The sequence below is a fragment of the Hemicordylus capensis genome, chromosome 2 (genome assembly GCF_027244095.1).
Source record: "Hemicordylus capensis ecotype Gifberg chromosome 2, rHemCap1.1.pri, whole genome shotgun sequence".
NCBI classification, from domain to species: Eukaryota; Metazoa; Chordata; class Lepidosauria; order Squamata; family Cordylidae; genus Hemicordylus; species Hemicordylus capensis.
Window position 1 is genome coordinate 397,444,913 of NC_069658.1, and position 12,593 is coordinate 397,457,505.

The 12,593-nt window shown below is 45.8% G+C and overlaps 1 protein-coding gene across 2 annotated transcripts in view; it reads left to right on the top strand.

The window, feature by feature from the left end:
• Positions 1-12,593, top strand: part of ABCC3 (ATP binding cassette subfamily C member 3) — a 131,607-nt gene that overhangs the window by 31,239 nt on the left and 87,775 nt on the right. For both annotated transcript variants that reach the window (XM_053297974.1, XM_053297976.1), the window contains exons 3-6: positions 5,998-6,123; positions 7,325-7,465; positions 8,091-8,216; positions 10,066-10,127. In XM_053297974.1, coding sequence (XP_053153949.1) covers positions 5,998-6,123; positions 7,325-7,465; positions 8,091-8,216; positions 10,066-10,127 — 455 coding nt within the window. The remainder of the gene's footprint in view (positions 1-5,997; positions 6,124-7,324; positions 7,466-8,090; positions 8,217-10,065; positions 10,128-12,593) is intronic.

Sequence of the window (12,593 nt, forward strand, 5' to 3'; positions counted from 1 at the left end):
TATAAAAAGAACTACTGCCATGTGGCAGCAGAGTCAACACCAAAGGGGTGACACCAAAGGGGGTTGCCCCTTTGGGGGAGCCACTCTGGGGGGCAACGAGGGCGAGGGCCTGGTGATATTTTTTTGGCTTCTGTTGTTGTTTTTGGATCCTGGGTGTTCCAGATGTGTCTTGGTTTGTCTGAGGATGTGGAGACAGGGGGGGTGTCCACTGATTGTGGGGTGGCTATTCTGGTGGTGGTGAATAGAGGAAGTAAAGTTGGCAGGTCAGCGCATCATTACAGGGAAAGACAAGTCAGAAATCTATTGGCTGTTTCCCCTTCTGGCTGCCCTGCCAGCTCTCTGGGGAGCAGTGCCAACCTCTCACAGACTCTCACCTTGCTCCTCTGTGATACCAGGTCTGTTCAGAATAAGTCAGAAATTATCTATGATTTGATTCTGGATGAAGGGGCAGACCTGGTATGTATTACAGACTTGGTTGGGGGAGGCTGGCGGCCCAGTCTGGTCCCAGCTTCTCCCTCCAGGGCACTCTGATGAGGAGCAGGTGCGGGAATGTGGGTGGGGAGGTGGAGTGTCTGTGGTCTATAAGAATAACCTTTCCCTGACCAGGATCTCTGTGGAAGTGTCTGACCATATTGAATGTGTGTACCTAAGTTTGGCAACCAGGGATAGACTGGGACTTCTCTTGGTGTACAGATTGCCCCACTGCCCAGTGTAGTCCCTAATTGAGCTGACGGACTTGGTCTCGGGTTTGGCATTGGAGTCTCCCAGGCTTGTGGTGCTGGGGGACTTCAATGTCTACTTTGGGGCCAGTTTGTCTGGGGCGGCTCAGGAGTTCATAGCGGCCATGACGACTATGGGCCTATCTCAAGTGGTCTCTGGACATTGCAGGTCACATGCTTGATCTGGTCTTTCACTCTGATGAGGGTGGTGTTCCGTGGGTGGGGACTCCTGTTATTTCCTCATTGTCATGGACAGACCACCATCTGGTTAAGGTTGGACTCACAGTCACACCCCACTTTCCCAGGGGTGAGGGGCCCATTAGAATGGTCTGCCCAAGAAGGTTATTGGATCCAATAGGATTCCAAGAAGCCTTGGAGGGATTTAGTGTTGGCTCTGCCGGTGATCCTGTTGATGGCCTGGTGGAGAACTGGAACAGCAAACTCACTGGGGCAGTAGACATGATTGCTCCTAAGCGTCCTCTCCGACTTGCTTCAAAATTGGCCCTTTGGTATATGGAAGAACTACGGGGCCTGAAGCGGCAGGGTAGACGACTGTAGCGCAAGTGGAGGAAGACTCGACTAGAATCCGACATATTACAACATTGAGCACATTTGAAGATCTATGCTCTGGCAATACGGGCGGCTAAGAAGCTAAGAAGGCCCCTGCTAACTGGGCAAAGAGGCACCTTTTACTGTGGTGATTCTCTTTATTTAGCAGGGGGAGAGTAACTGGCCCTATCCACCCCCAGCACAGTACTTCCAGTGACTGTTGCTGGTGTGTGTCTTATGTTTCTTTTTAGAATGTGAGCCCTTTGGGGACAGGGAGCCATCTTATTTGTTTGTTATTTCTCTTTGTAAACCGCCCTGAGCCATTTTTGGAAGGGCGGTATAGAAATTGAATTATTATTATTATTATTATTATTATTATTATTAGCTCATATTGCATCTGCAAGTTCACATCCGGCGGAGGAGTTCAGGGTTGTGAGAGGGCTAGTGAGTGCCCCTCCTCCCTTGAATCAGAATTTGGAACCATCTATTACCTGCAGTGATGTGTTTAATGATTTTTTTTGTGGATAAAATCTCTCATATTCGGGTTGACTTGGATTTAGACCCCACAATTACTGCAGTGTCTGAATTGGAGGTGTCCAGTGACTCCTCTTATGTGGTTAGGCTGGATCAGTTTCAGTCTGTGACTCGTGAGGATGTGGACAAGCTGCTTGGAGTGATGTGGCCTACCACCTGTTCTCTTGACTCTTGTCCGGAATGGCTAATATTATTTGGCAGAGAGGTTGTCGTAGAAGGCCTAGTAGAGATCATAAATGCTTCTCTGAGGGAAGGCAGGATGCCTCCTTGCCTTAAGGAGACAATTATTAGAGCACTTCTGAAAAAGCCTGCCTTGGATCCCTCAGAGTTGAGCAACTATAGGCCTGTCTCAAACCGTCCGTGGCTGGGCAAGGCAATTGAGAGGCTGGTGCCCTCCCAACTCCAGGCAGTCTTGGATGAAACTGATTATCTAGACCTGTTTCAGACCGGCTTTCAGGTGGGCTGTGGGGTGGAGACTGCCTTGGTCAGCCTGATGGATGATCTCCAATTGGGAATTGACAGAGGAAGTGTGACTCTGTTGGTCCTTTTGGACCTCTCTGCGGCTTTCGATACTATTGACCATAGTATCCTTCTGGAGCGTCTGAGGGGGTTGGGGGTGGGAGGCACTGCTTTGCATTGGTTCCACTCTCTTGGGCAGATTCCAGATCGTGTCCCTCGGGGACTGCTGTTCTTCAAAAACTGAACTTTGGTATGGTGTCCTCAGGGCTCCGTATTGTCTCCGATGTTGTTTAACATCTACACAAAACCACTGGGAGAGATCATCAGGGGATTTGGTGCAGGGTGTTATCAGTATGCTGATGACACCCAAATCTATTTCTCCATATCAGCATCATCAGGAGAAGGCATAACCTCCCTAAATGCCTGCCTGTAGGCAGTGATGGGCTGGATGAGAGGTAACAAACTGAGGCTGAATCCAGATAAGACAGAGGTACTTATTGTGCGGGGTCGGAACTCGGGAGATGATTTTGATCTGCCTGTTCTGGATGGGGTCACACTTCCCCAGAAGGAACAGGTACGCAGTTTTAGGGTGCTTCTGGACACAAAACTCTCCCTGGTGTCTCAGGTTGAGGCAGTGGCCAGGAGTGCCTTTTATCAGCTTCGGCTGATACGCCAGCTGTGTCCATTTCTTAAGATAAATGACCTCAGCACAGTAGTACATTTGCTGGTCACCTCCAGACTTGTCTACTGCAATGCGCTCTATGTGGGGCTGCCTTTGTACGTAGTTTGGAAACTGCAGTTAGTCCAGAATGCGGCAGCCAGATCTGGGTCATCTTGGAGAGACCATATCACTCCTATCTTAAAAGATCTACACTGGCCGCCGATATGTTTCCGGGCAAAGTACAAGGTTTTGGTTATAATCTATAAAGCCTATAATCTATAAACAGCTTGGGCCCTGGGTATTTAAAAGAACGCCGCCTTTGCTATGAACCACACCGCCCATTGAGATCATCTGGAGAGGTTTGTTTGCAGTTGCCACCGGCTCGTCTGGTGGCTACTCAGGGACGGGCCTTCTCCATTGCTGCCCTGAGGTTTTGAAACACTCTTCCTGCTGAAATAAGAGCCTCCCCATCTCTTACAACCTTTGAAAAGGCAGTCAAGACGCATTTGTTCACCCAGGCTTTTAATTAGACTGTGTTCTAACTGTGTTCTGTGTTCTAACTGTGTTCTAACATTTTAAATTTTAATGTGTTAATCTTTTTATTGGTTTTTATTGTCTTGTAAACCACCCAGAGTACTCATGTTTTGGGCGGTATAGAAATGTGATAAATAAATAAAAATCAATAATGAATAAATTGTGGCTGGGGGTGATGAGTCCAGCAACATTGGAGGACCCATGGTTGAGAACTCCTGGTCTGCTCAGATGGGCAGCTGCTTTCCAAGGTTTTGGGCAGAAGCCTTCTCCTGCATTATCACTATGCTATGAGCACTATTATCCTAATTCTACTGCTTCTGCAGCAATTTGTATTGTTTTAGGTTGTTTGATGTGGTGTGTTAACTTTGGACATTATCTTGTCCAAATAAAAGCAAAGATGGCTAGTAATTTTATATATAAATAAATATTACCCAAGACAGGGGCGTAGCAAGGTTGGAGTGGGCCCAGAGACAGGATTTTAAAATGGCCCCCCCCCCCAAAGTCCAGGGCCTCCGCACACCCCAGGCCCCCAAGGATTTAAGTCTGATATTCCAAAATAAGTATGCTGCCTGCAAATACATTTCACTGAATACACACACACACGTCACAATATATAGTGATATACATTGAGTACTATACATTTGTATTACTTTTAATGCCTAGAACACACTAGAAAGATGAATTATTAAAATAGGCCCCTCGCTGTAGATTAGCAAAGGAGACTTTCAACCATGCAGGGTGAACCTATGTTTGTTTTCTCAGAATTCTGAACAAATTCAGTCAAGTTTGATTGCAGGAGGTTTTTCACAGGAGGCTTTTAAAGCCCTTTAAGACACATCTCCTCTGGAATGGAGGTGCAGCATTCACATGTTGGCCAGATTTACCCTGAAGTCCCTGCAAGTTATTGGGGAGCAGTTTACACACAAGAAAAATAAAATAAAAGCACCACACATGCTTCACAGTTCTCACTCAGACCTGGGTTGCAAAACAACTTGAACATAAGTGCATTTATAAATGAATGAATGAATAAATAAAATTAATAAAATACTGTTCCAGAAGTTTTTGCAATTTTCTGCCATGAAACAAGCCACTTATAGGACTTTTTAGATAGTTTTTTTAAAGTCAGCAAATTTTCCAAGATGTTTCAAAATAAATATTCAGAGACTTCTCAGTCCCTCCCCCCACCATCCAAGCCCTATGGCAAGCAGATCCCTATATATGGGGTGGGGGGGGTGGGAAAGGTAACCACAAAAAGGAGTTCACACTCTACCTGGCAAATGCTGGTCTGGGTTGAGCATGGCAGCAAGGGGTCTTCTGCTGCAGAGAACACTCTGGCTGCTTCCTCCTTCCCGGCTGGCTTGGGCCCTACTCGAGTTCAGGCTTCACTGCGGCCTACACGGAGGCCTCCGTGGAAGCCCCGCCCACCCGCCGATCAGCTGAGAGGCGGGAGAAAAGGAGCTCTTTGCAGCTTGCCGGCTGCTTCCATTGCCGGCCAGCAGAACAAGCAGGAGAGACGGCGAAGAGGGCAAGTGGCTGAGAGGCTATGGGGCTGGGCAGGGGGCAATGGGGAGTCACATGAGGTGCCCCTGGGGTGCCCCTCCAGGCAGTGGGGCCCCCAGACAACTGTCTCCCCTTGCCCTATCATTGTTAAGCGCCTGACCCAAGAGCCTTTTAACTGGAGATACCAAAGATTGAGTCTGGGACTTTATGAATGCAAAGATATGTGCTATTTCCCTGAGCTGTGGGTCCCTCCTCATGGGTGACGAGTTTATTGAAATGAATCGGACTTCAAAATGGTTGAATCATCATGCCAAAAGTAACTAGCTAGATCCAGCTTCTGGGTACATAAAAACAACTAGATGAAGTCAGGACATGCCTAGCCTTCATTAACCTTTCTTCCAACCTCCTCTGCAGCATGAAGGCCTTTCCCAGTAACAGTTGTTACATCATCTTCTAAGACTGTTTTTCAAGCACTCAATGCCCAATATTTTGTATTGCGCAAAATGCCTTTTTTCTCCTATTCCTCGTTGGGATCCTCTGTTCTTCCTTACCTTTGCTTTTCCTTTTTGGGAAGACTGCAGTTACATCCAGTGTGAATGGCAGCATGTGCATGTATTGCAAGCAGATGGGATATTCCAGCACTGACACCAAAAGGGGGCATACAAGAATGTTGCACAAAGGCACAATACAAAAACTCCTGAATTAGGATATCCATAAGTAGACATGTTTGGAAACATACATGTAGCCGCCTCTCCGAAAGATACTGGTATTTTTAAGAGAAGCTTGTGCATGGTCACATGCCTGGTAACCTGTGGCAAGTAAGAATTGCCTCTGGGTGACCAAACAGACTCGCACGTGCGCCACAAACAACTGCCCTGTGTTTTGTGTGGAAAGGCAGGCCCATAAGCATCCTTGTGAACGAATAACTCATGTGGTTTGATTTAGAAGGAACTTTTAAGAGTTCACTGGAACATAACTGTTCTTTGAATACATTGTTGATTTTTGGCGATGAATTTATTCTTCCTCTCTCTCTTTTTAAAGGTCTTTGCTCTTGTACTTTGGTGTGTGTCTTGGTCCAATCTCTTCTACTCTTTCCATGGAATCATTCAAAGCAAAACCCCACCACCTGTGTATTTTGTAATGCCCTTAATTGTTGGCATCACAATGGTTGGTATGCATTTGTCTTTAATCTGTTATTAATTACAAGGGGCAATGTTAATGATAAACTTGAAGATATGAAGTCATATCCTTAGAGCAAACATTGCAGACCCTGGGGAATTCAAAATTAGCCTTTCCAGCCACTAGGAACTGAAACAAGTCTATCACAGAGAATAAAGACTAAATAACACTATAAAGAATTAATTATTATGTTGATCCACTAAGAAGTTGGGGTGGAATGGGAATTGTCTTGCATGTATATACTCGTTTAGTATAGGGGGATAAGCTGGGCTTTGAGAGGAGGTCGGGGTGTAAGTTACATACTGCCACTGCTATTCCTTATCCTATTGCAGGGGGTTCCCAACCTTGGTTCCCCAGATGTTGGACTACAACTCCCATCATCCCCAGCCACAATGGTCTTAGAGCATTGTGACTGGGGATGATGAGAGTTGTAGTCCAGCATCATGGGGGGAACTAAGGTTGGGAATCCCTGTCCTATAGTATCTTGTCTCCATCCTCTGATTTGTCTGCATCTGTTAAGTTCTCTTAGCTACTGTTCTACAATAACAGATATGTTTGCTTGGATTTTGCAACATCTGCGGTTCTGAAATGACCATATGCTGCAGGAAATAATGGGTGTGGTTATAAGCAAAGCTCTTATATACTCATACCAACATTACAGTTTCAGTTTTGAGGATTTGAGTGGGAGAAGTAATCAAATCTTTACAAATATGACTTCCTTCTAGTTAGCATAGTCTATTCCTCTGAATGTTTTAAAAGCTGATCAAACAATTCTGCATATGAACGTAGGAAAAAAGCATTTCCCATGTCCTGAACTACAGGGAGTTCTTGAATTCAGTGGACATCGTGACAAGAAACCGAATCATTTCTCATGAACCCATAACATCTAGTATTTGTATGTGAAGGCTGTAAACACACAAATATGAAGTCTGAATCAGGCCACAATTGCTGGTCATTCCAGGAGGATGGTGATGGAGCTGTTTTCTTATTTGCATATATAAATATAATATGCAATTTTCTAGCATTGAGGCCAAAAAAAGAAAAAGTAGGGAGGGAGGGAGAATGGCAGGAAGGCAAAATTCAACGACGAGTAAAAATGAAACATTTCAAGTTCTGACTGTTAGAACTGACCAGAGGATGAGAAGGTGTGCACTCACAACTATTTGTTCTGCATTTCTTTCCTTTGCAGTTGGCAGCCATGTTGCTTATCCAGTATGAGAGGCTTCATGGAGTCCAGTCCTCAGGCATTCTCTTCATATTCTGGTTCTTGTGTGTGTTGTGTGCCTTGGTTCCTTTGCGATCCAGAATCATTGGTGCTTCAGCAGCTCAGGTAAATGGAATGCATGCATACATATGTATGCCTGTATTGTGGCATGATTTCCTAGAGCTAGTGGAGTGGTGGAGGTGGGGAGGGGGGAGAGTGACACCCTGTGATGGGGAAGAGATGAAGTCAGGATCTGAAAAGAGTAGGAGTGAGTTGAGGTAAATAGTAGTTGCCTTGCTCTAAACTGGTGCTTGTTCCACAGTATATGAGCTGGAAGCCACTTGAGTTAGCTAATCCAAAAGACAAGATCTTCCAAATACCTTCCCTGAGGGGTTGGGGGGCGGGCGGGGAGGAATCTCTTCACTAATTACAATTGGATATCATTGCAGCACTAGATCAGGTTTATCACATAGATTCCCTTCATATTTTTATTCAGCTCTGTATAGGTATTAATCTGAATTTGGTTTTTTAATAGAAACATCTAATGGTCTTCACTGTAACCACTAACTTAGGGAGACAATTTCAGTATTTCATTTTTTAAGAAGCATTTTTGTGAATATGCGCATGGAGAACATTTGTCTCTTTCTTATTATATTCACCTTCTCCTTTGACCCCATTAACTCTCCCCTGCCCCTTTAGTAAAGTCCATTTACTTTGTTGGTTGGATCTTAACATCTCTCTCTCTTCTTAGGACCAATTGGAAGACAGATTTAGGAATACCACGTTTTATATCTACTGCGTACTGATCCTCATTGAGTTGATTCTCTCATGTGTTAAAGAGAAACCTCCATTTTTCTCTCCAGTGAATTTTGACCCTGTAAGTCCATGTTGCAGTGATTATACTTCCTCTGGAGCGGTGATCAACCACCCAGCTAAGCAGGATTTAAGAATTTGTGGAACACGTTCACCAGTGTTCCCTGTAACATGGAATCCCAGATCTTGTTGACTAAAACTCCCAGCATCCACAGCCAAAGACCATTGTGGCTGAGGATGCAGGGAGTTGTAGTCTGCAACATCTGGGATTCTCTGTTACAGGGAACACTGCTGTCCGCTCTAGCAGTCTTTCTTGAGACATGTCTCCAAACATAATCAGGCACAACTGATGCAGACAGCATCCCATCTTGGGTGGTGTCTCTGACGAGTGTTCTTCATTAGGGATTTGATGTAGGAAAGTCTGTACAGTAGGGACCAGCAATTGGAATTCCCATGTACTGCATCTGGGCCCCTGAGGAACATCAGCTCTCTCAAGTTGCGAATCTAGAAGCAAGAAAGATGTGAGACTGGGATATGCTGAAGGCTACTTTGGGGGAGTGGAGTGGGGCAGGGGGTTGCCCTCCATTGCCTCCTCAGAGTGACCCTCTTGTGAAACTTATTGCTGACCAGTGCTGTATCTCATTAAAGAGAAACTAACTTCCCTGCAGAGTTCTTTGCCAAAAAGGAGAGGGGGAAACTTGAGACAGGATTATAAAATGATTGAATTTCAGGTTCTCAGAGTGGTTTAGCATCTCCTGAAAAGAAGGGGGTGGGCGGGAAAGCTAAAATTAAACTACTAAATGGGTGCAGAAGTGCAATGATGCAAATTTACCTTCCCCCCCCCCAAAAAAAAAGAGAGAGAGGAGGTGGTGTAATAAGGTCTGGGCTGAGGTAATGGTTGGGGAGAAGTAGTGCAGGAGATATCCTCTTAGGCGGTTCACAGAAAAGTATATTTGTCTTTAATGAGTCAAACCATGCTTTACCTGGGAGTGGGGTATTAATTTAGAGGCAGGGAGATAATTGCATTTAGTATGTGTTGTGGCTCCTCTTTTTTGGTTAGTAGTTCATCCTGTGGAAAACAATGGTCTAAGCACACCTTGAGGCTCTTCTCATGAGCAGCCTAATCCAGCCTGGGTTAGGCTGCTTGTGTGGAGCAGGCCCCACCTAACCCACCCTTTTACCCTGTCCTTTAGCCAGGGTTAAGGGCGCGAGTGCATCCTTAACCCCAGAGCCAGGGCTGTGTGTGTGCTCGGGCTGTAAGCACCTAGAGTGCCCAGCCCAATGGGGATTCCCCATTTTGGGATCCGTGGAGGCCGGGACTCATTTTCCCGTCCTCCAGTGTTCCGCATTGCCAGAGTTCCACAGCGCGTCTCACAGATGGAGCACAATTGTCTGGGAGGTAGGTAAGCTCAATTTTGCATCCCCCCCGAGCCCTCCCCACCTGCAGCAAATGGCCGTGTGCACAACCTTCTTATTTCCAGAGGACCTGGGAGGTGATGAAGCACTAAAAGCAGAACCTTTCCTTTCTTTATGCTCCCACCTGGTCTTAATACAGTCTGCTGCCAGCAAGGACAAATGGGTTTTCCATTGCCTTTCCTTCCCCTCTCTTTCTCCAATAGTGAAGAATAGCCCTCTATTTAATATCAAGTTGAGTTTTACCCTCTTCTTCCTGTCTGCTGTTAACAGACTTTGCTGAAATCAGATAGGGAAGTGCAATCATTGTCCCCAAACACTGCTCACAGCTCAGCAGGGGAGCGGAGGAAATGCCATTGGAGAAAATCCCAGCACATCTTTCTTCTAATATATATGTATCCTGAATGGTTTAGAATGCATGGTGGTCTTTCAAAATAATTTTGGCTACATATTTCTTCCATTTAAGAAGTTCACTTTTATGTATTCAACTTCTGTCTTAGAATCCCTGTCCAGAATTAAATGCCAGCTTTCTTTCCAAGATGACATTTTGGTGGTTCACAAGGTAAGCATGCTCTTACAGGTCTTATGGTGATCCTGTAGATAGACTTTGGCATATTTGTAAGAGTGTTGAAGTACAGCCAGCACCACCGTTTCCTCTTCTGCTCTCAGTTACTTACCTACATTCCAGGGCAAGGCAGCAATTCTATATGGCATCATTTGCTCTCACCTAAACACACACGATATTATATATTTATTTTATTTAAACACTTCTGCTTCATTCTATCAGGCAGGAGCCTCTAACACATGGTATGAACACAACAATAATATATAGAAATACTAGTATAAGAAAAAAGCAGTGGAGAGACAGCATAAGCCAGGTTTAAAATAGTTCTTAAAAGCACAGCTGCTTAGTTCAGAAGTTATGCAAAACCTTGAGGCTTAGTGTTACTCTCACAAGCCTTCCCCTGGTTTGATACCCCTGCTTGTTGACCAATTGTGGCTAGAGTAAGAGCTGGGATTGGCTGGGCTTGGTTGTAACCCCAGATCCTGGTTTATTTTAAATCGGGTCAGCTTTCTTCTCCTCACACCTGAGGCACATGATAGTAATGCTGAACCATGGTTTAATTTAATGCCATGTGTGAAGTTAACTAGCATCTAACGGCTAATGTGAATAGACATTGTTTGGCCTTCTTTTTTGTTTTTGGAAACAGCAGCAGTAGTAGTGGTGGTCATGATCAAGATTAGGACTGTGGCCAGGGAAAGGGTTTAAAAAAGAAAAACTCTTCTCCCCACCCAGCTCTGATCTCAGTCAGCCTCCTGCCCGTCAGCTATGACTTGTGCAAACATACATGGAATGCCAAACAACATGTTCAAAGTCAAGTGTAGTTTGGCCCTAAAAGACTGCTGCTGGTCTTATGGTAGCAAGCATGAATTGTCCCCTTTGCTAAGCAGGGACCACCCTGGTTTCCATTTGAATAGGAGACTACACGTGTGAGCTCTGTAAGATATTCCCCTTAGGGGATGGGGCCGCTCTGGGAAGAGCATCTGCATGCTTCCATGCAGAAGGTTCCAAGTTCCCTCCCTGGCATCTCCAAGATAGGGCTGAGAGAGACTCCTGACTGCAACCTTGGAGAAGCTGCTGCCAGTCTGTATAGAACAACGGAGCTAGAGGGACCAATGGTCTGACTCCGTATAAGGCAGCTTCCTATGTGAATTGGATAGTTGCTGGAAAGAGATCGGGCCTGGTGCCAGCTTAGCCTGCCTAGGAAGAGAATTCCAAAGTCAGGGCACCATGACTGAAAAGGCCCTCTTACATGTCCGCACCCACCAAACTAGGGGTGTGCACAGAACTGGTTGAGGCAGTGTGTTTCGAATTCGAGCCAGCGGACCGGTTCATTTGGTTGAGCTGGTTTGAGGGCTATGCTTGTGAAGGGGAATCCAGTAAGGATTTGCCTTTACAAGCAAAGGAGTGGGGGAATCCTTTAAAAGTGTTGTAAGGGCGGCTGGGTAGGGGCGGGTGGCAAGAGGACACCTTGCTGGCTTGGGCGGGGGGGCAGCACCAGCTTCTCTATGCCCTGCCAGCGGCCCAGTTCCAGCCTCCACGGATGTGCATAGGCCATTTGCATCACCACACAATGGCAAATGTGTGTGGTGACACAAATGGCCTCCACACATGCACAGAGGTCACACAAATGGCCTCTGTGCATCTGCAGAAGCCCTGCACTGCTGGAGGGGGAGCACCAGTGGGGCTTAGAGGAGTTGCTGCCAGGAAAGCCAGTAAGTTGCCATCTTGCCCCTGCTGCCTGCCCTTACAACACTTTTTAAGGATCCCCCCACCCCCTTTGCTTGTAAAGGGGGTTCCTCACTGGATTCCCCTTTACAAGCATAGGCCCTGAACCGGTCTGGCCTGAACTCAGACCGGTCTCCTTTTTGGGGGTCTGGGCCGGTTTGAATTGAACCGGGTTTGATTTGAACCAGTTCTGCACACCCCTACACAAAACCCTAGAAGATGGCGGGAGCAGGCTGAGGAAAACTGGAGAGGGAGGAGAGATTCTGACTGCAGTGGTAGGCATACTTGTGTATACTTACTTGGGAGAAAGTTCCATTGAAATTGGTGGGACTTCCTTCCAAGAAAACATGGACAGGATGAGGCTGCACTTGTATTAGTGGCAGGACAAATGGTAAACTACCCTTCAGAATGGTAGTGCAGAAAGTGGGTGAGAGATCAGCAGTTACTAGATGTGATATTGGATCTCTGTGTTTAATCTCAAACTTGAAAATAGTGGCCAACATTGTGAACAACTGTGGTGTTTAAATCTGCAGTTAAGGTTCAGGCTTCATTTCCTGTTGGAGTCATATTTTATAAGGTTTTTAAATTATCCTTACTGTACAGCGAGGAAAGAAATAAGTCTTTTGTGTAACATGATGAACTTCACATCTGCTAACCTTAAGCACTCAACAAAATGCTTATAAACATTAAAATCCCCCCTCTGTACACTGAAGGGAGAGATAGATTCAACAGACCAGT